The following is a 22,015-nucleotide window of genomic DNA, read 5'->3' as shown; positions in this document are numbered from 1 at the left end:
TGCTGAGAGGAGTGGGTTCTTAGAGTTTGGTGCAATGCATTAGCATATGGTTGTGCAGAATATGTCATCCTTTTATGACCCCATTTTGATCAATTATGTTTGTTTAGGTTTTTCCAAACATCTTCATGGAAGAAGATTTGATATAAGAGCCATTGTGTACTTCCAGTTTTGTATTTTATTTCCAGGAGTACAACCAGTTGGAAGGATGTTAAACATACAGTAGGTGTGTACACAGAATGATATTTTCTTAGAAGTTATGACATTAGGTAATGATTTTAAATAAGGCATTCTGGGTTAAAATTCTTGGGGGGGATGTGTGGCAAGAGGGTGGTAAGCAGGGACTAAATAATTTATTTAGCTGTGGCCAAGGACTTTGGCATGTATAATGGGGTTTCCTTCTTATATTGCTAACTGCTTTTGAAACTTTTTCCCATTTCAAAAGCAGTTTGCTAATGTGGCACATAGAGCCCCGTGGCACAGAGAAGTAAGCTGCAGTACTGCAGTCCAAGCTCTGCTTACGACCTGAGTTCGATCCCAACGGAAGTTGGTTTCCGGTAGCCGGCTCAAGGTTGACTCAGCCTTCCAAGGTTGGTAAAATGAGTACCCAGCTTGCTGGGGGTGAAGGGAAGATGACTGGGGAAGGCACTGACAAACCACCCCATAAACAAAGTCTGCCTAGTAAACGTTGGGATGTGATGTCACTCCATGGGTCAGGAATGACCCGGTGCTTGCACAGGGGACCTTTACCTTAATGTGGCACATGGAGGGGGTCATGTGAGAAACACGAGGCCAAAGTTCCCTTTGGCATAAACCACCTTCTTTTGATCCCAATCTGTGCACACACAAGCCACACCATGAGTTCCATTTTGAATGCTCTGGACCATTATTGCTCTTCTATTGTAACTTATACAAAATGGACATCGCAATGGCAATAAAACAACTGTGTTGCAAGAAGAAATTCGTGAATGAGGGGAAGCTTATAATTACCTTGGGAAATTAACTACAATAGTGATTTGGCTAATACAAATGAAATAATAAGTTAGTAAATGATGTAAGTCTGGGAATACTGCTTTATAGATAGATCTTGGGATTGTAAATCAGGTTTTGATGAGCCTTTTAATTTCCTAGAGGAAACATTTATTACGGTGACAAGCAGGTTTTTGTCCCTTTTAGAGATATTTGATGAATCTCTATGTTCAGTTGCACCTGGTGAGTTATTGATGATGTTGCTTATAAGAGCAAATTACCTTGAGACATTGTAAGCATGCTGTGAGAAGAACACATTCTATATATTTCATAATGCCAGTTTTGGTGCCTTTAAAATGTTATTAGAAAAAGCTGTTAAATGTGATGAATAGCTGTGATGTGTCATTGAGATACTTCTGACCTATGTTACTGGTATAAGTTTGCAGATTCTGCAGCTCCTGTGCTTGAGAGTGTTGCTCTCAGTTGGTGTATTGAGGGGGGGGCTGTGGCTCAGTGGTAGAGCATCTGCTTGGCATGCAGAAGGTCCCAGATTCATTCCCCGGCATCTCCAGTTAAAGGGACTAGGCAAGTAGGTGATGTGAAAGACCCCTGCCTGAGACTCTGGAGAGCCGCTGCTGGTCTGAGTAGACAATACTGACTTTGATGGTCTGATTCAGTATAAGGCAGCTTCATGTGTTCCTGTGATCCCAGCCTCCCAGAGTTTTGGTCACTTTTACCTTTTCAGAATGACATGATATGAAGATTCCATATCCTGTTCTCTGCACCTTTCTAGAAAACACAGGGCCTTATGTAAAACTTTCAGTGCCTGTCCAGTGTAAGCCAGGGTCCTGAGCAGCTGTACCTGAATCTAGATTTGGTACACATGCTAATGGCCATTGAGGTCTATTGGTGGGACAGGAGGCTAAATATTGGAGCCTGAAATGCATCAAAAAGGAGGTGCTGCTTCATTTGGTGAGGTATAAGCAGAAATTCAGGTTTCTACCTGCCAATTATAGGAGCTAACATTGCGTAAACAGTCCATGTTGAATTTTATGCTTGAAGAATGCTGTATGTCCTGAGCAGATAAAATCCAAGGGTAGTTTATTTGGCTAGGTCCCATGAAGGGCATCCTGCTTCAGACCTCAGCCCTTCACAGAACAACACAAATTCATTACTGATAACTTTGTCTTTCAAATGAAGAGCGACCACTGGTTTTTAGAGTACTTTTACTCCTCTGCTTGAATTACTGTGTAGATGAATTGAGAATAGCAAGTGATTTATTAAAAAAAGAGTTAATTTAAGTGTGCAGGAAAAAGGGCATAATTCTGGAACTACTTATAAGCTTATAAATTGCATTTCAATCAGATTTATGAGTTTGCAAGTAAATCCTGGATTGCATCCAGTAATTGTAATGAGATAGCCTCACATGTGCATGGATACATAGAAGCATGTGGATCATGTTTACCTTTTACACCATTCCTGTATTCCTTTTATTTTTTGAAGGGAAGCACATTTGTATCACAGTTTGTTGTCAGCACATTAAATTAAGTTCCAGATATTTTTGTTTTACTCTCCTGACATGCTCTGATGTAGGATATATGATCTCATTTCCCATATTCTTCACATATTTCTCTTCATGTAAGAAATAGAATAAACAAAGCTTGGAATAAAAGGAGTGTTTATCTGGTCTTCTGTTGTACGAAAAGCATTCAGGCTTCACTTGCCAGTTACAATTTCAGTACTTGGCAGATATACAAAGGAAACTGAATACTGTCTTTGCTGTTTCCACACAGACATGGACATCTTTGTGTTAGTGAAACTTTTCTTCTTATTTCACCCTTCTTGTATTTTAAAAGCTTTATCTTCTTGCTTGTTGCCTTGATGTTAAAGTTGCTACATCAATCCACATTCTCATCTGATCCTGTTAATTGTTGCACTTTGTCCTCTGTTCTCCTTTGAAGACACTGCATGAACTGAAATTATTTATTTTCATAAATGTAATTTTTTACTTGCTCTGTTTGTAATGGGACATGCCACGCTTAAGAATCCAAAACTGAAACGAATCTTGGCTAGGGGATAAAGAATATTCTATATGAAGCTGTTTTATACTGAGTCAGACCAATGGCCCATCTATCCCGGACCTATGTGTTCAGATTGGAGTGATTCTTCACAGTCTTGGACAGAGCATTTTTACAACCTTGCCCATCATTTTAATTTGAGTTTCCAGAACAGAAAGTGGCTTGTCACAGAAGGTCCATAGCGCTTGCATGAAGACCAAGATTCAGTCCTTGAAATCTATAATTAAACTATGAGAAAGAAGGTGTCCAAACTATGGTGTTTTTATTTGTGGCATCCACACAATGTTTCATTCTAATTGAGATTAGCACACTGTGTACCAATCCTGATTCACTACAAACCAGGGATGTGCACCATTTCCCCCCCCCCCCCCCGGTATTTTTCAGGTTCGGGTTTTGTAGACCCAGAAATTTTAAGGGAGGGAAAAAACCAAATTTCCATACCGGGGTGTGTGTGTGGGTTGTTGTTGTTGTCTTTTGTTTTGCTTTTTTTTTAAAAATTGAAAATTTTCAGGTATATTAAACCCAAAAAAGTCTAAGCTACCTCTGAACTCCACATGGGTCTTGGAGGCGGCAGTGCAGAGCTGAACGCTGAGTCTAGCGTTCAGCTCTGTGCTGCCTGCCGCCTCTAAGACCCATGTGGAGTTTAGAGGCAGCCGCGCAGAGTGGAACGCTGGGCTCAGCCAGGCCGGGCCCAGTATTCAGCTCTATACTGCCTGCCGCCTCCAAGACCCACGTGGAGTTCAGAGGCAGCAGGCTGTGCCTCCAAGACCCACATGGACTTTGGAGGTGGCAGCACAGATCTGAATGCTGGGCCCGACCAGGCCATTCCCAGTGTTCAGCTCTGCTCCGCCTGCCACCTCCGAGACCCAGCCAGCCAGCAGGTGAGGAGGGGGAGAGGGGATTCCCCCCAGTCTTTTTTATTAATGGCAGTGGGGCCAAAGCAGCCCCCAAATGCCAAAAAACTCAGCATTATTCGGCATCTGCTTTTCGGCTCCCTTAAATCATCACCACTTTTTTTGGGATAAACCTCCCCCCTTCCCGAAAAATACTGATAAGGCATTTTTCAGGGTTTTTTTGTTTTTTGTGTTTTGTTAAGCTTTGCCGACTGCACAACCCTTTGTACAAACCTTTTGAGAAGATCACAGTTTACATGAATTATTACACTGTCTGAATGGGAAGATGTATATTTTCAAAGATCCTGTCCACATTGGCATCATTTTTCTTTCATGTCTCAGTTCCGCATGGCTGTCATTTTTGCCTACCACACCACCAGAAGTCTTTTTGATAGTTTTTTTTAGTGTTGATTGCTATACCATTTGTGTGTGTGTAAAGTGCTGTCAAGTCGCAGCCTACTTACAGTGACCCTGTAGGGTGTACAAGGCAAAGGTGGTTGGTCATTGCCTTCCTCTGCATAGGAACCCTGAGATTCCTTGGGAGTCTCCCATCCAGATACTAGAGATGACACTGCTTAGCTTCCAAGATCTGACAAGATCAGGCTAGCTTGGGACATCCAGATCAGAGCACTATACCATTTACGTAAAAAAAAAACACCTAAGAAAGTCCTGAGGTAGTATATTGGGGGGAAATCAAGGGAAATGGAGGAAGTGAGCAGAAAACTCCCACTTGGAAGGTCTGTTGCAGTGCACATGCGGCTAGATTCAGTGATCAATGCAAACTGTGTAGATGTCAGATAGTAGAGTCTAAACAGAGTGTACTGGGCTGGACAAAACAGTGGTTTGAACTTATAAGATCTTATGATCACATGTCCTTCTCAAAAGCATCAAGCTTTTCACTGAGCCACACCCACATCTTTCATTCTTTTAAATTTAATTACCCCTTTTGCCAGTGTGAACTTGCAACTGCAAAAATGGTGGCACATCCCCGTGGTACTTTATGGAGCAGTTTCACGGGGCTTGGGGAAGATTTTATTTTAACTTTGCAGCTGTGCCACTGCAAGTTGCTCAGGAGGCAGCTTAGCTGCACTGTCCCCAGGCGTCCTGCAACAAACCTTCCCCTTTAGGATTGCTCTGCCCACTCCTCCACATGAGCGGCGGAGGCTAATCTGGTGAACTGGGTTTGTTTCCCCACTCCTACACATGAAGCCAGCTGGGTGACCTTGGGCTAGTTGCAGCTCTCTTCGAGCTCTCTCAGCCCCACCTACCTCAGAGGGTGTCTGTTGCGGGGAGAGGAAGGGAAGGTGATTGTAAGCCAGTTTGATTCTTCCTTATGTGGTAGAGAAAGTCGGCATATTAAACCAACTCCAACTCCTCCTCTTCCTCTTCTTCCCCCCCACTGAAGAAAAACCTGATCTGGATCCAACCCATGGGGTGGAGCCCTTAGAACACATTATGTTCATCCAAGATGTTCAGATATTGTAAGTGCTTCCCAAGTCCCTGGAATATCCATACCCATGAAAATAGGCCGACACAGATTGTCATTACTCCAACTGTGTCACAAGAACAAGTTTTTTATACTGTTTTTATGCCCTTGCTGGGTTTTTTAACTGTTAATGATTTTTCTAAGTTATGTTTTTGTTTTGTTTACTTTGTAAGCCACCTTGAGCATAGAAATTTTCTAAAGCAAACAAGCAAGAACTGAAAGGGCACAAGTAAAGTAGGAGAGCCTGGGTACAATCTACATATTGTCACATCTATAACACATGTAGCATATTTTTAAGTAATAAAGTACATAGAAGTTATTCTATGAAGTGTTTACAGGTATTACACTGTCTGATGTTTGCTAAACTGTAGATCAATCAATGAAGTTTTGACACCCTCAAAAACGATCTACGTAAGGCAGATAATACAAAGGAAGTGAGCCAAACTATAGCTTCAGACTGATCAAATTCAGACAACTCAAAATTCATTTAAGAACATAAGAAGAAGAGTTAGTTTTTATACCCTGCTTTTCTCTACCTTTAAGAGTCTCAAAGCAGATTACAGACCCTTCCCCTCAACAAACACCTTGTGAGGTAGGTGAGGCTGAAGAGTTCGGAGAGAACTGTGACTAGCTGAAGGTCACCCAGCAGGTTTCATGTGGAGGAGTGGGGAATCAAACCCTGTTCTCCAGATTAGAGTCCACTGCTCTTAACCACTACGCTACACTGGCTCATGTTTTCTTAAGAACATAAGAAAAGCCATGCTGGATAAGACCAAGACCCATCAAGTCCAGCAGTCTGTTCACACAGTCGCCAACCAGCTTCTAGGTGGTTTTAACAAGATAATTAAGAAAGTGGTTTCAGGTGGGTTGCCGTATTTGTAGTAGCAAAACAAAATTCAAGTCCAGTAGCACCTCAGGAACCAACGAAATTTTCAAATACACTCCTTTCTTTCTCATTCATACACCCACTTCCTCTCTCTCCCACTCTCATTCATACAGCAGTGTATAACCCGCCATCTCTGCTCTTCTCTCTGTCTCTCTCATTCATACCTTGTACGAATTTTTAAAAACTGCCCAAACTGATGGTGCTAGTGGAGAAGGGCTCAGAGTCACCAGAAGCTCCCCTGAGTTCCTGGGCAGGTGGGTGACTGTGTGAGCTAGCCAGCCTGCCCAGGCACGACTTCTTCGTTCCATTTCTGCCAGGTGTGATGCACAGTAGCATCAGGTTGGACTCATGGGGCGAAAACTCATGGTCACTTTATCATCCTTTAATCCCTGTTTTAGCCAAGATTGAATGCACATTAGGCGAAACGCATGCATTCGATCCTGGCTGAATCCTGGCTGAAACAGGGATTAAAGGAGGATAAAGTGACCATGCGTTTTCGCCCATGGTTACAGTGCCACGTGTTCTCCTGGTCTTTCCTGCCTTGTTTAAATGTGTGCACAGTGCAGGAGAGCACAAAACAAAATTTGGGTTAAAAAAATCATTGACATGTTGGATGAAAGGTGTGAAAACCCTCACAAATCATCTGGACTAACAATGGTTCAGTTCACAATCCTAGTGTTCTGACATGTAAGTGAAAAAAACTTTCATTTCATGCAAAACTAATACACTGATTGTGGCAAAAACTTTCATGGCCTCTTAATACACAAGGTATGTTATCACATGCAATTAGGAATTCAGGCTTAAAGCATGGGAAAAAGTTTTTTCCTAACAATATCTCAGTTGATCCTAGCCTTGCTAATGACAAATATAAGCTATTGTTGGTTCTCGTAGGTTATCCGGGCTGTGTAACCGTGGTCTTGGTATTTTCTTTCCTGACATTTCACCAGCAGCTGTGGCGTCATCTTCAGAGGAGTAACACTGAAGGACAGTGTCTCTGAGTGTTACTCCTCTGAAGATGCCGTCCACAGCTGCTGGCGAAACGTCAGGAAAGAAAATACCAAGACCACGGTTACACAGCCCGGATAACCTACGAGGAACCAATGAACTCTGACCGTGAAAGCCTTTGACAATATTATAAGCTATTGTCTCTGCTGAAATATCAAAAAACAGATTTGAAAGTTAACAATAGTAACTTACAAATATTTTGCACCTGAATAACATAAATGAATGTAGAGAATAAGCAATATTATAATAAAGTACATACAGTAGTATATTAAACACGCTCACTAAACCAGACCTCTAACTTACCAAACCTTGATATTTTCCCCAAGGCTTATAAATAAGTCATTAAACAAAATGTGCTTTGATTCTCTGTACATAATTTGTAATTCAGAGTAGTTTCACAAGTTACAATGAATCAGTGAAGATGAAATGCAAGTTAATTGTGCTTACTGAACTTTAAGGAACTTGCTTTTGCTTTTTGGACAGATGTTGGAATGTCTGTTCCAAAGCTGTTGTGGATAAATGCAGTGCATGCGCACGCGCGCACACACACATTCATAATGGCCAACACAATCACTTTTACTTCTCTCAGCGGGTAATTGATTTGCAAGGATTAAGGTTATCAGGCCATGACCTAGTTTCAATTCCTCTTGCATTAAGAGGCACAGGGTAGCAAAATATTGTTATGCATGACTAGGGTGGGAATCAGCATTGCTGTAGCAGTCTTCCTGCAATACTAAGGCATGCTGTTTTGGAGTCAGTCCCCTGCCAAGAAGTTAAATCTCTGAGGATGCTTTCTGAAATCACAAACAAGATGGAGTTCAAGAGGGGCACAAATCTATTTTGTTTTCGGGTTTCCATATTCCTTCCCTCCTGTCCTTGTACACAGAACTGGAATCCAAGACTTCCTAGTATAGAAAGTCTAACTCCAGTTTGCTGTGATGTTCAAATTCAGATCCTTGAACAACCTGGGATTTTCCAGTAACGGAGTCTAAAGCACAGTTTAATACTAGTTTAGGCTACTAATGTTGTGAATACAAGAGAAGGAGGAGGGATCACACAAACCTTCAAATAAACTGGGTTGCGTTCACCATGAACAAACTTCAACTTGTAAATGAGGCTGAATGGACTTTAGTTGTAGCTATTCTTTAATAAGTGAGTTTAAACATTCTGAAATTTATATAAAATAAACTATTAGGTTATTTTAACATAAAGACTAACAGCCAATGTGTAACGAGGCTAGAAGAGACGAGGCTCAGACAATGACCCTTTTGTGAGAATAGGGCTGTTTACAAAGTTCAAGAGCATCTTTATTTTTATCATGAAAAGGATGGAGGGTATGAAGTGGTCTAAAGACACACAATGATATGATTCAGGCTGGACAACAGCCTTGAGGGATCCTTATGTTCATGTGTTTCTCTCCCTTTGAATGCAGGATCATTCATTAAAGACTTGTACTTTAATAGCAAACTATATGGAATCAATGGTCAGTTCTCACAAGGCGGGATGTGAGCAGTGGGGTGCCTCAGGGATCTGTGTTGGGACCGGTGCTTTTCAACCTGTTCATCAATGACCTGGAGTTTAGGTTAAACAGTGAAGTAGCCAAGTTTGCAGAGGACACCAAATTATTTAGGGTGGTTAAAATAAAATTGGACTGTGAAGAGCTCCAGAAGGATCTCTACATACTGGAAGAATGGACATTAAAATGGCAAATGAGATTCAATGTAAGTGTAAAGTGATGCATATTGGGGCAAAAAATTCCAACGTCACACAAACGCTGATGGGATCTGTGCTGGCAGTGACAGACCAAGAAAGGGATCTTGGGATGGTAGTGGATAGCTCAATGAAGATGTCAACCCAGTGTGCGGCTGCTGTAATAAAGGCAAATTCCATGCTGGCCATAATTAGATGAGGAATAGAGAATAAAACTGCTGATATCATACTGCCCTTGTACAAATCTATGGTGAGACCACACTTGGAATACTGTGTACAGTTCTGGTCGCCACACCTAAAAAAGGATATTACAGAGCTTGAGAAGGTGCAGAAAAGAGCAACCAAAATGATTAGGGGACTAGAGCAACTGTCCTATGGGGAGCGGTTAAGATGCTTAGGGCTGTTTAGCTTGGAAAGAAGGTGGCTAAGGGGAGACATGATAGATGTCTATAAAATTATGCATGGTTTGGAGAGAGTGGACAGGGAGAAGTTTTTTTTCCCTCTCCCATAATACTAGAACACGGGGTCATCTGCTGAAGCTGGACAGTGAGAGATTCAAAACAGATAAAAGGAAGTATTTTTTCACACAACGCATAGTTAAATTGTGGAACTCCCTGCCCCAGGATGTGGTGATGGCTGCCAGCTTGGAGGGCTTTAAGAGGGGAGTGGACATATTCATGGAGGAAAGGGGTATTCATGGCTATTAGTTAGAATGGATACTAATGCTGCATACCTATTCTCTCTAGTATCAGAGGAGCATGCCTATTTTGGGTGCAGTGGAACATAGGCAGGATGGTGGTGCTGCTGCAGTCGTCTTGTTTGTGGCTTCCTAGAGGCACCTGGTTGGCCACTGTGTGAACAGACTGCTGGACTTGATGGGCCTTGGTCTGGTCCAGCAGGGCCTTTCTTGTGCTCTTATGTGGCAAACCATATGTGTGAAATGCTAACTATGGTTATTCTGTCCCCTGCAAATCAGGCTTTGCCCTGGTTTGTTATTCCAGTGTGTAGAAAATGCTGCTAAATGTAGTTTGTGGTACTCGGAAACTCCAGTGATTTCAACAGGAGTTAAAACGAACTTAAATTTCTTACTGGTACTGTTTTTCTCAGGGGGCTTGAAGCAGAAGACCACTTTCTGACTGACACTCTTTACCAGCCTGTACAAGCTTGCTTTCAACTCTGGATTGCAAACTATGGTTTGCTAGGAAAGTGGAAATCAAACTGGGTATGATGGGAAGGGAATGTGTGATCCAAAGGATTCTTCACACTTATTTACATCTTGACAATGTATCATTACATGCAGGATAATGGGAACTTGCATCCTACTGTTGACTACTGTGTCATTTTCCTAGGTTATGGGGAGGTAAAAATATTTGAATATTATGCATATTAAAGGTGGTATAACAGCAGCTATGTACAATAATATTGGGTGTAAGTTTAGTGTTATGTGGTCAGCTTCTGGGTCACTAGAAACTCTCTCACACACAAACACCCCTAGGTAATACATTTAAATCATATCATGATATTTGAATGATGCTGCATCTCAGCAAAATGAGAAGTGGGATTTATTAGTCCAGTTAAACGACAAATGTACAGTGTCTGTCATAAAACACCTGAGTTAGCCAAGTAATCCATATGCAGGAAAGTACTTAAGCAACATACTTAAGCACCAACTGAAGATGAGTTATTACTTACATAAACTATAACGTTAAAAAAGAGCAGTAATACTGTAAATTATAGTCCTCTAGATGTATTTCAAACCATGAGGAAAATGCAAAAGATGATAGACCTATGAGTAGTGATGAGTATGCAGAAGAAATTGCACCAAATCGTTGATAGCTGCTATAAATAACCATCAAAATCAAAAGAACTTGTATAAATGGAATTATTTTTCTTTCTTTCAGTAAAACACATGATCCTGAATGTCTATATGAAATTTTCCTAAGGTCTTGTATATGAATGTGGAGCTATGGTCTCAAGACTGATTGAAGTAACTAGTTGTGGCACTGAATTTGCCCTTTAACTGCACACCTCAGAAAATATAGATTCACAAAACATACTGTACAATGTATTCTGCATCAGAACAACCTAGAAGACATTTAAAGCATTCATTGAACTAAATATTTGAGAATTGTATGGGTTACATCAGTATTGCCTGGATAGTAAATCAGATCTTTCCCACAAAACTATCTTTTAAGGTGAATCACCTGATATTTGGATACACTCCAGCTATTTGTCTGCTACAGTCAAGGCAGAGAGATTAGATAGGCAGAAATGCCTTAGTTGCAAAAAGATTCATTCTCCAGCACTAAAAATCTAAAGGATCTTCTCGCACAGAAACATAGGCAGAAGACTTGCTGATACTAGCAATTAACAGGGGAGTGCATTCAATAGATTGATATATATGAACAGGAGAATTTTAAAGCAATTTGTTCTTTCTTTTTAGAACTGCTTAAAACATAAAACAAAATTCAGGAGTTAATGAAGCAGATTGGCATTCGTTAGACCCAGACTTAAATTAGCTAGCTGACTGGATGAATGGATGCATCAGAGTGGCAAGTAATTCTCATGTATGCATAATTGCACCTTTTAAAAAATTCCAAATATAATACATAGCATTGTTACAGAATTTCCAAATACCGTATATACTCGCGTATAAGCCGAGTTTTTCAGCCCCAAAAATGGGCTGAAAAAGCCGGCCTCGGCTTATACGCGGGTCAATACGGGGGGAGGGAGGGAGGAGGGAGGAGGGAGGGGGAAAACTTACCGCCGTCGCCGCCGCCGGGCCCGTGCCGCTTCCTGCTACTGGGAGCGGCCTGGGGCAGCCTCCTGCAGCCTCAGGAAGGCTGCCCCGGCCCCCCCGGCCCCCGCCGCCATTTTTCCCGGGCGGGAGGGGCCTTGGGCAGCCATCCTGCGGCTGCAGGAGGCTGCCCAAGGCCCCCCCGCCCCCGTTGCCATTTTTCGGGCGGGAGGGGCCTTGGGCAGCCTCCTGCAGCCGCAGGATGGCTGCCCAAGGCCCCCCCGCCCCCACCGCCATTTTTTTCGGGCGGGAGGGGCCTTGGGCAGCTTCCTGCAGCCGCAGGATGGCTGCCCAAGGCCCCCCGCCCCCCGCTGCCATTTTTCGGGCGGGAGGGGCCTTGGGCAGCCTCCTGCAGCCGCAGGATGGCTGCCCAAGGCCCCCCCGCCACCGCCGCCATTTTTCCCGGGCAGGAGGGGCCTTGGGCAGCCATCCTGCGGCTGCAGGAGGCTGCCCAAGGCCCCCCGCCCCCGCCGCCATTTTTTTCGGCCGGGAGGGGCCTTGGGCAGCTTCCTGCAGCCGCAGGATGGCTGCCCAAGGCCCCCCCGCCCCCCGCTGCCATTTTTCGGGCGGGAGGGGCCTGGGGCAGCCTCCTGCAGCCGCAGGAAGGCTGCTCCGGGTCCCCCTGGGCCTCGCCGCCGCTTCCTCCCGCCGGGAGCGGCCTGGGGCAGCCTCCTGCAGCCGCAGGAAGGCTGCCCAGGCCCCCCGGGCCGCGCCGCCGCCGGACCCTCGCCGCTGGAGAGCCCTGTCAGGTAAGCCTGCGGGGGGGGGGGGAGGTAGGGCTGTCAAAAAAAAAATCGGTACAGTTCGGATTCGGCCGAATTTGACCCTTGTGGGGTCGGTACGGTCCGAAGTCCGAACTCCCCCGCTTCGGATCCCCGGTAATTCGGGGGGATCCGGAGTTCGGGGGAAAATTCGGGCGAAGCGCGCCTTCAGGGATTCCCTGAAGGCGCGCGGGGGCCCTTTAAACTGATCTGAGCCTCCCAGCTGAGAGGCGCAGATCAGTTTAAAGGGCAGCCCGCCCCCCTTCAGCGGGCTCCGCTGGAGAGGCGCGGACTGTCATTTAAACTCATCTGAGCCTCCCAGCCGGGAGGCACAGATGAGTTTAAAGGACAGCCCGCCTCCCTTCAGCGGGCTGCCGTGAAGGGGGGGGGCTGCCCTTTAAACTCATCTGAGCCTCCCGGGCGGGAGGCTCAGATGAGTTTAAATGACAGCCCGCCTCCCTTCAGTGGGCTCCCGTGAAGGGGGGGGGCTGCCCTTTAAACTCATCTGAGCCTCCCGGGCGGGAGGCACAGATGAGTTTAAAGGACAGCCCGCCTCCCTTCAGCGGGCTCCCGTGAAGGGAGGCGGGCTGCCCTTTAAACTGATCTGAGCCTCCCCCCCTCCCTGAAGGGGGGGCCGAATTGGCCGAATTTATTCGCGAACTCCCGAACTCGCTGAATTCGGCCCCCCCCCGGTTGCCCGCCAGATTTGAGTTCGGATCCGTCCGAACTGAAAATCACCGAATCAGGGGAAATTCGGTTGATTTTCAGTTCGGACCGAACCGAATTGACAGCCCTAGGGGGAGGGGTTATAAGCCGACCCTCGGCTTATACGCGGGTGCCTAATTTCCCCCCATTTTTGGGGAGAAATTAGGCACCTCGGCTTATACGCGGGTCGGCTTATACATGGGTATATACGGTACTTGCGTAATAAAAATAAGTATGGATGAGGGGACAGTCAATGAATTTAGAAAATCTGTATCATAGATTCTACTGGTGCATACTATGTGATGCCTTAAAGAGTAGCACATTTACTATGGCATATGCTTTCATAAACCAAAGCCTACTTTGTCAAAGCATAAAGTAGTCTAAAGCCAGTGAGTATATGGGTACCAAAAAAAGGAAAACAGTTTTTACACAATAGAGCAAAAATGCCAGGAAAACCTATCAAAAAGTGGTAGCTGTACCAAATTTCTAGGCACAACACAAAGGAGTACAAGATCTAATTAGAGTGGGCTTGACCCATTCTGAACTAGCAGCTGCTAGTGATAAATTAACATAGCAAGAAAGATCGTATTAGCACCTGAAGTAGAACAATTACTTTCTGAACCTAGGAAGTCAATCCCAATGCTTGTTAATCTCAAATTCTACAATATCAGAGTTGCTAATTAATTTTAATTGAGCAGCTTTATATTAGAACCTTGTTTTGAAACGTTTCTTGTTGAAATTTGGTGGTTTCCATGTTAGGGAACCTGAAATGGTTCCCAAATATTTTTGCCTGCTGTTTTTCATTACTAGTTTGTGTTCATTTATCCACCTTCATAGAGATGGAATTCTGTATGGTTTATGCAAACTGTAGAAGGAAACTATTAATGATGGTACCTATTATAACAGATTCTATATAAATGAGACCTTGAATAGTTTGATCTATTGGCTTTCATCTGCAGCAGATTTGACAATGGGGTTTGTTACAGGAATTAGTTCCTGGATTGACATTTGGTGATTCACTGTTGCCGATGAGTAATAACTTCTGGTTGGGTTTTCTGTAAGCAAGAGCAGACTGGTGTGAGAAAATTTTCATTGAAAATAACATTGTAGAAGTGTTAGCTGGTAACTGGGAAATTAGGTAGTATTCTGCCATAGTAGCTGTGGGTGATTCCAGAGATGCCTTGCTTATCTGTTTCTTCTCTTTGTCAGGAGAGCTAACAGCCCGTTCCTGAGCTGGGAGGGCGAAAGTCCTCAGGAGGTGTGCAAGGGCCCACGCAGGCATCCAGGCAGCTTGCGCCAACACCCAGGCCACTTGCGCTGCCGAGAGGGGCACAGACGCCGGTGTTGGGGCACGCACACTGGCCTCCCCGCGCTGCTGTGGCAGCGTGGCCCTGAGACGCCAGCTTGGCCTCCTGCTGGTATCATTATCCCAGGGAGCATTCTGGGGTGGAGCCTCCTTTAGGTGGCTTCCTAACCCCCCTTCAGGCTGGGAATGCCCCCTTTGCCCTTACCTGGAGTTACGCCACCATTTTAGGTGGCGTAGCCCCGTGGAATGCTATGTAGGGCTCGCAGGTAAGGGCAAAGTGCCGACTTCAGTGTGTGTCAGGGGAATCCTCCTTTGGAGGCAGCTGCACTGTGCTGCCTCCAGCCACTAGCTCAGTCCTTCCCCTCAGGAATGGGCTGCAAATGACAAATGTAGATTCCTGAGATGTGGGTTCCTGTCTGGAGAACTAGAGAAATACAGTGGTATTGTGGGACTTGGCTGCAAATATGGGATCACACAATGCATTCTGGAGGGCAGCTTGAATCATGTAGGAATGCATAGCAATCATTGGTATTCCTGCATGTTGCATTGAGCTCAGTGGCCTTGTGCTCTGGGGCATATCATTATATCTCAGCATAATCTATATTATGATTGCTTTGTAGATAAGATGGTATAGTTGGAGGAAGGCTAGGTTTCAGATAAATAACTTTTTGCTGACAAAATTGCAACACTATCACAAGAATTAGAGTTCTGATATTGTTGGAGTTGGAGGTCTTGGAAGCTCACTGCATACTAATGATGGCTTGGACAAAACAGACAAAGGTGTCTTTCTTCGGAAAGGCTGGGTATTCTTTCTGGGCTGAAGCTGTCGCTTCAAATTAATTTATACTGAACATGTCACTGGGATTGCAGTGGTAGCTTAAGTTGATACATCTCACCATAGCACTGGTTAGAAATTGGAGCCTATTGGCCTTTGGTACTATTGGTCATGATTTTGCCCTGGTAACCAGGAAAGTCTGATCATTTATGTGAAGTTTGGGATATTGGGAAGATTTTGATTGTACCCATATCTGATTCTTTGTTGTCTCTGTTTTGAGCCATATGGACTTTTTCAGTTAGTTTAGTAGTTGTCAGGCCTCAGTAATCCAATGCGTTCCTAGCAATAACTTTTCTCCAGACTGTACAGCGAGTTAAAAGTTTATTACAGAAAGTCAGTGGTTTCAGCAGGTAAAAGACTTAAGGCTAAAATACAGGCATGGGGGAATAGTGATACATATATAGGGCAGATACAATAGGGAAGATTAGTTTTGAGAAACAAAGAAACAATACAGAATTTAACTACCGGCAAGTACTTAAGCAAACGCGTACAGAAAATAAACACGCGCGTTAACTGGCTGATCTTCCCGGGCTCCGTCATTGTTTTGCGGGACCCGGTATCAGATCGGCGATTTCCCGGGCGGGTCTCCATTGAGGTTTAGATCTTGGGAGGGAGACTGGGTGTAAACGGGGGAAGGGACGGAGTGCAAAAACTCCATTTTGTCCGTGGTGGAAACTATCTTGTTTCATTCCGGGGTTGACAGAGAGCCTATCTGACAGTAGTAGACATAAGCGAAATGTTTGAGAACTAAGGCAAACAATATTAAAATAGTGATAGCTGACTGTAACTATCATCTGTAGGATAGTCTAATAAAATGTCAAGGTGTTTTTTTCCACATTATCAGATTAGGTTGGCAATATTCAGCATAGCAAAAGGCTATCTGATAGTTTCCCAGTTCCAATGATTTTATCTGATAATTATTAGAAAAAAATGAAATCAGGTCAGGAGATTTGTTGTCATTTCTCTACAGCTTGCCTTGGAAATGTGTGTGCGTGTGTGTACATATGTGGATAGACTCAGGTCTCCCAGCCAATCTGATTTCTGGGGGGAAGGAATCAGGAAAGCTTCCCTTAGCCAGTCATCTATTTCATGTAGCAATTTCCTCCCTCTGCCCCTCATGTACTTCTGGCTATAAATCAGTTTTGGAGGCCTTGCTTAGAACTTGGTTGGAGTAAGCAGACCATGGCCTGGTCCTTGGATTTCTCTGCTGGATCCACTGGCTTGATTCATTTTGATTAGTAGTAGTAGCTAACTTTTCTTTTTCCCAGGGGATGGTTGCTTAGGAAAAGGACACACTTGTGTTCTCTGCAGTAAGGGTGTTGGTTTGTGGTTATTAATCTACTCTTAGGTTTACTGATGCTCATTTGTTGTGTTTTAGGGGGTGCCATTTAGTTAAAGAAATTGCTGCTCTGGAAATGATTGTGCCCTTTCTGAAATTACAATATAGAATTAAAATTGTAATATTTTTCAAATGCACACGTAATTGTCTGAAAAAGATGTGATATCGATTAATGGGAAAAATTATGGGGATCTTCCTGTTTTTCCCATCCAGAATCGTAGAGTTGGGGTGATTTTCTATTCATTGTTGCACCAGTAGCTATGACCAAGACCGTTTTTAAGCATTCTGCATGAAAGGAAGGCTGTGCCTATTTCTTCTTCCTTGGTACCAGGCAACTGTCATTCACTCAAGTCTTCATAATTTCAATGACCTGACCAGTGAAATGGACTCAAGATGAAGACCTCTTGGAAAATGTGGTGCAGAATGAGGGAGCTTGCCTCCCAAACAGGGGGCATTGTGACCCCCAATATTATTACCAACTTGGAATTTGTAAATGGCTTCATCCTCTAGCCTTGATGTACACTGGCATGCTTTGGAGAAATCAGAGTTCCTGCATCATCTGTTCTGACCCCCACCTTGAGGAATGGCTTTCCTGATGAGGCCAGAAAGGCCCCGCACTTCTGTCATTTGCCAAACTATGTAAAATAGAATTGTTCAAGAAGGGATTTCTTTAAAGGTAATAGGGCTATACTGTAACCTTTAAGAATCTTTATAAAGGGAAAGAAATGTGGAGTATACCACTGTGCACAGGAGATAATATCTGTTTGCAGTACCCTATTATCTTGCTGTCACTGCATTATTTTCTAATAATATAATACTACAGGTTTATGTAATCCTAGTCCTAGTACATTGCTTATTAGATGTCTCATCCTATTGACTGCATGAGCTTATATTGCATAAGTGGCCTTGAGTTTCAGTGTGAAAGACAGACTATAAATACAGTAAATAACTAAAATAATGTTTCTTAATTATTGTATATATACCCCTCAGTGGGTATTAATGGCTCTAGGAAGCAGCCTTCAGAGATTGGAAGATGTGACGCGAGTGGACAAAGGTATGTCTATGGGATGAGAATCACACTGCTGGAATTGGCTAAAACACATTGGTGGCAGGAGTTCTCTCTTGCTCTGTTTGGGGATCTGATGTAGGATAGCAGATCTAGTGCTCTGTAAGTGTCTCTGTTTCTCCACCTGTGTTTATTTGTTTGTATATTATTTACTTCATTTATACCCCGCCTTTATCCCCTTTATCTCACCACAACCATGTGAGGTAGGTTCGGCTGGGAGTGTGTGAATGGCTCAAGGTCACTTAGCAAGTTTCCGTGGCCGAGTGGGGATTTGAACCTGGGGGCCCCAGATCCTAGTCAAACACTCTACCCACTATTTGTAAATAAATCAAACATACAGAAATGCCATCAGTATCCAGTGGTCTCTCCTCCAAAGGCAACCAACACATGTTGGCCCCTGGAACCTCTCACTGCTTGAGAAAATGGAGTGTGCACAACAATATAATATTTTTGCTCCAGCACCTGCACTGCCTTCCTATTTAGCATTATTCAGTATTTGGGTTTTAAGCTCAAAAGCCATAAGCAGCCAAGTCCCATAATCTCTGAGGTCATCTGTAAATGCATATTGGTATGTAACATGTTGACAACATGTAGAGTGGAGTATTTGGTGGTAGTTTCACAACGATGGTGCTATTTTTCCCCTTTACAAACTCTCAAAGCTCCAAATATCTTTCAGTATGACTGAAGATATATATTTTAAATATTCAGCTTTTGCTTGCAATGCTTAACATTTTAGCAAGCTAACCTCATGAATATATTTTGTTTTGTCTGGCTTTTATTTTAGATGGACTTTAAAATAGTATCCTCCCATGACCTAGAATGTCTCACACCTTATAAAATGTAAGAAAAAAAGTTTGAAAAGCTCTGCTGTGCCTATGCAGTCCCCTACAGACTATAAAGGGGATCTCTGGTCAACCTTTAAAGTTTTAGAACAGGATCCTTTCAACAAGAAAAGCCTTTGGTAACAAGCAATGGCTGTGAAAACCTGTCAGTGCCAAATTCCACCTCATTATTTTGTGAATGAAATGTAAATTCCAACTTCATTTGGGTTGTATGGATAAAATATCAAAATAAACAAGTAATATGGAGCTGTGTGCTTAAATTTGGCAAGAATTGGTTGCTTGTTTTAAACAGCAAAACAGGGTGTAGGCGAGAGCTTTTGTTTAATTCTCCGTCCTGCAAATATCCTAACTCGCTGAGTGTCTTCAGTGTATCATTATTATGATTTTATCTACTTGGAAATCTCTCTTCTTCCTATTCCCCTACTGCATGGCATGTGGGTTTCTCTCTTTCTCTTTCATGTCCCCTCCCCCTCACTCCCCGGGAAGATGAGTGAATCCTTTCATATTGAAATTCATTATTTAAACTGCAGAACAATTTAATAATTTGCCATTCAAGTCGAAGAAGGGTGATGTGTTTTCTCTTGTTATTGTTCAGTGGGCAATACCAAGAGAGAATTAAATATCTGAAGAACTGGGGGGAGGGGGAAGAGGAGGGGAAAATCCCCCTGATGGTGCTGAAATGCATATGGCCCTTTGCCTAGAACAGAAACTGGAGCTCACGGCACAGTGCAGAAGCCTGGGAGACTGTAGCAGAGCTCCGTTTAGAGCCTTTGCCAGCATCTTACACCATTTGATGTTTCGCCGCTGTTAAAAGAAATATTGCTTTCTCAAACCATTGATCTGGTGCTGCAAGGGGTGGCGGCAGAAGTAGTAGTACTGAATGACACAGCTTTGCCAGATGACATGGAGCTGATCTCTGCATCAGCCAAGAGGAATTAAGCTTTGTCACTCCCCACTGGGACTACCTTTTCTTCTGGCATGTGCGGGAGGAATTCATATGCTTCTGCTGCATCCACCAAAGCAGAGCCTTGAGTACACTTTGCTGCTGAAGGCAGTAAGCAAGAATGATAGCTGTCTCTTTTAAATGCCGTTGTCAAATTCTGAGGAGACTTACGAAAGGTATGGTGCTTTCCTTATTGTTCATTCAGCAGCTGTATTGCAGCATTCCATAAACATAGCCTAATAGTTTTACATCCAAATATGACTGTCTTTTTATTGTCAGGCAACAAAGAACTCTGTGAATATATGTATATGTGTATGTATATGTGTATATATAAAGAGAGAGATGTACAGGTAGCTGCTAAAAGCCTCAAATGCCCCATGCTGTGCTCACATTGCAGCGTGGTACTGCTTTGTGCTTTTTGGACGGTTTCATTGCTCAAAGGAGAATCTGTTTTCAAGTAAAGTGCTGAAGTTATTATGGGATATTATTGGTTTGTATTCCTGTTAACTGGTCAGGAGAGATCTTGCTTGTGTCATTCTGTGTTATATATTGGTAAAAGCTGCTGATAGGAATATCCTGAACCAAGGGTGGCTTTATTCATATTGTTGGTGTGTAAACATCCTTGAAAGATTATAAGGAGTTTTTTCCCCCAAATAATGAAAATATCTGATAGCTTTGAAGCCCAGATTTTTACTATTGTTATTCATTTTTAAAAATGGAAAATTCTTGAAAGGAGTTGATTGGCTTGATAAGGATATTAAGTTAATCTCATAATGCTGAGAAAAATTGCTCTTTTTATGATTTAAAACTTTAAAAATACTATTTAACCTTAGTATAGAAATGTAAAGAGGCTTCTTTGAATCCTTCTTGAAGATTATGTGTATTACAAAAGAAGTTAATATTAAAACTTGTAGAAATGAACATATTATAACAAACATATGTGCAATCTCAAGTTAAAGACAGCATTGAGACTGTTAAAATACTGCTGGTGGGAAAAAAAATAACATCTAGCCTTCTACTTACAGTAAGTGCCTGAAAACAAAGAAAGGCATGTAGTTTGTAGCACTGGAATATGAAAGCCCTAAGAAAGCAGTAAATGGATATTACTATGCTAAATGGCAGTGGACTTGCAAAAAACGTTAATGAACTTGTCAGGAACATTTTAGTTTGAAAAATTAGTTGCCTTTCAGTTACATGGCTCATAATTAATATTTTATGTTGCTGAAACATGGAGGCAGGTGGTATGAGGGAAAGTCCTGGAACAGTAAGTGGGAAAGAAAAAGGACTTGCCAGAGAGAGCAATTGTAACTCAGTTGCTTGATACTACACCATGAGCGGCTAGTCGTCATAAAATATTTCCACAGACCCTCTCAAATCTGGGATATTATGGCTTTAGTTTTTTAGTACATAGCATTCTGTTAAGTGAATATCTTCAGTTTCCTCTTAGCATTATTTTACCGAAGTCACCTGTGCATGATTGATTTATATGAGGGAGTTCCAATAATCTAACTTGCTATTAATATTGTATGATTAAGTACAATTTCCTTAAGAGCAATCTTCCACATTATTTTCTTCTTTCTTCACTCATCAGAACACCACCCAACAAGAACCACTTCATGGAACCACTGATCAACTGTACAGAATTAGTTGCCTAATTCTGTCTATGGCCGCTCTAAATCAGTGTCTGAACAGTGTGATATTGACATGCTCTCTTGCTACTTTCTTAACATAGTTAGTTACATGTTCACAATGCTTGATCAACAACCATACCTTAACATTGATGGTTCTGTCTCTTTTTCAAGTTGCAAAAAAAACTGCTGTTTTGAATTTTTTTAAAATTAAATAGTATGATATTGACTTTTAATGTTTCCTCTGAAGACTATAAGTTGGATGACCTAGTTCCCTTTTGAGAAATGAGAAAACTTCCATTGGAAGAAGGACCCTTTCTCCAATGGAAGATTCTTAACTTAGCAGAAAGGAAACATTGGACTCAAAGCAGTGGCAGTTGTTTTTTTTTTTGCCTCCACACAGGTTGAGCAAAGACAGGCTGTGTTGGATCCAATAGTTATGTGAATGAAAACTTTTGCAGCTGCAGAAACTCTACAAATGGAAGAGCAAAGAGGAGCAATATCACATGCTCCCACCTCCTTGCTTTCAGCTGCCCCTGCACAAAGGCATTTTATCTACAAAGCTTCCATGAATTAGGGTTGCCAGGGTCCAGTTGGGCCCTGTAGCTCTCCTGGAATTACAACTGATCTCCAAAGATCAATTCCCCTGTAGGAAGTGGCATCATATCCTTGCTGAGCTCTCTTCCCAAATGACCCCCTTTCCAGGCACCTCCCTCAAATCTCTAGGAATTTCACCAGCTTGTTAAAAGTTTCTAGACAGTGCTAGAGG

The 22,015-nt window shown here is 42.9% G+C and overlaps 1 protein-coding gene across 9 annotated transcripts in view; it reads left to right on the top strand.

The window, feature by feature from the left end:
* Positions 1–22,015, top strand: part of GRIP1 (glutamate receptor interacting protein 1) — a 289,631-nt gene that overhangs the window by 79,325 nt on the left and 188,291 nt on the right. For 2 of the 9 annotated variants that reach the window (XM_056846361.1, XM_056846360.1), the window contains exon 1: positions 19,413–19,794. The exons of the other annotated variants lie outside the window; for them this stretch is intronic. In XM_056846361.1, coding sequence (XP_056702339.1) covers positions 19,740–19,794 — 55 coding nt within the window. In that variant the 5' untranslated portion in view covers positions 19,413–19,739. Of the gene's footprint in view, positions 1–19,412; positions 19,795–22,015 lie in introns of those variants that run through there. 9 annotated transcript variants of the gene reach the window in all.

This window comes from Euleptes europaea, chromosome 3 (assembly GCF_029931775.1).
Source record: "Euleptes europaea isolate rEulEur1 chromosome 3, rEulEur1.hap1, whole genome shotgun sequence".
NCBI classification, from domain to species: Eukaryota; Metazoa; Chordata; class Lepidosauria; order Squamata; family Sphaerodactylidae; genus Euleptes; species Euleptes europaea.
The sequence above is the reverse complement of the archived record's forward strand: the minus strand, read 5'-3'. Positions and strand labels throughout refer to the sequence as shown.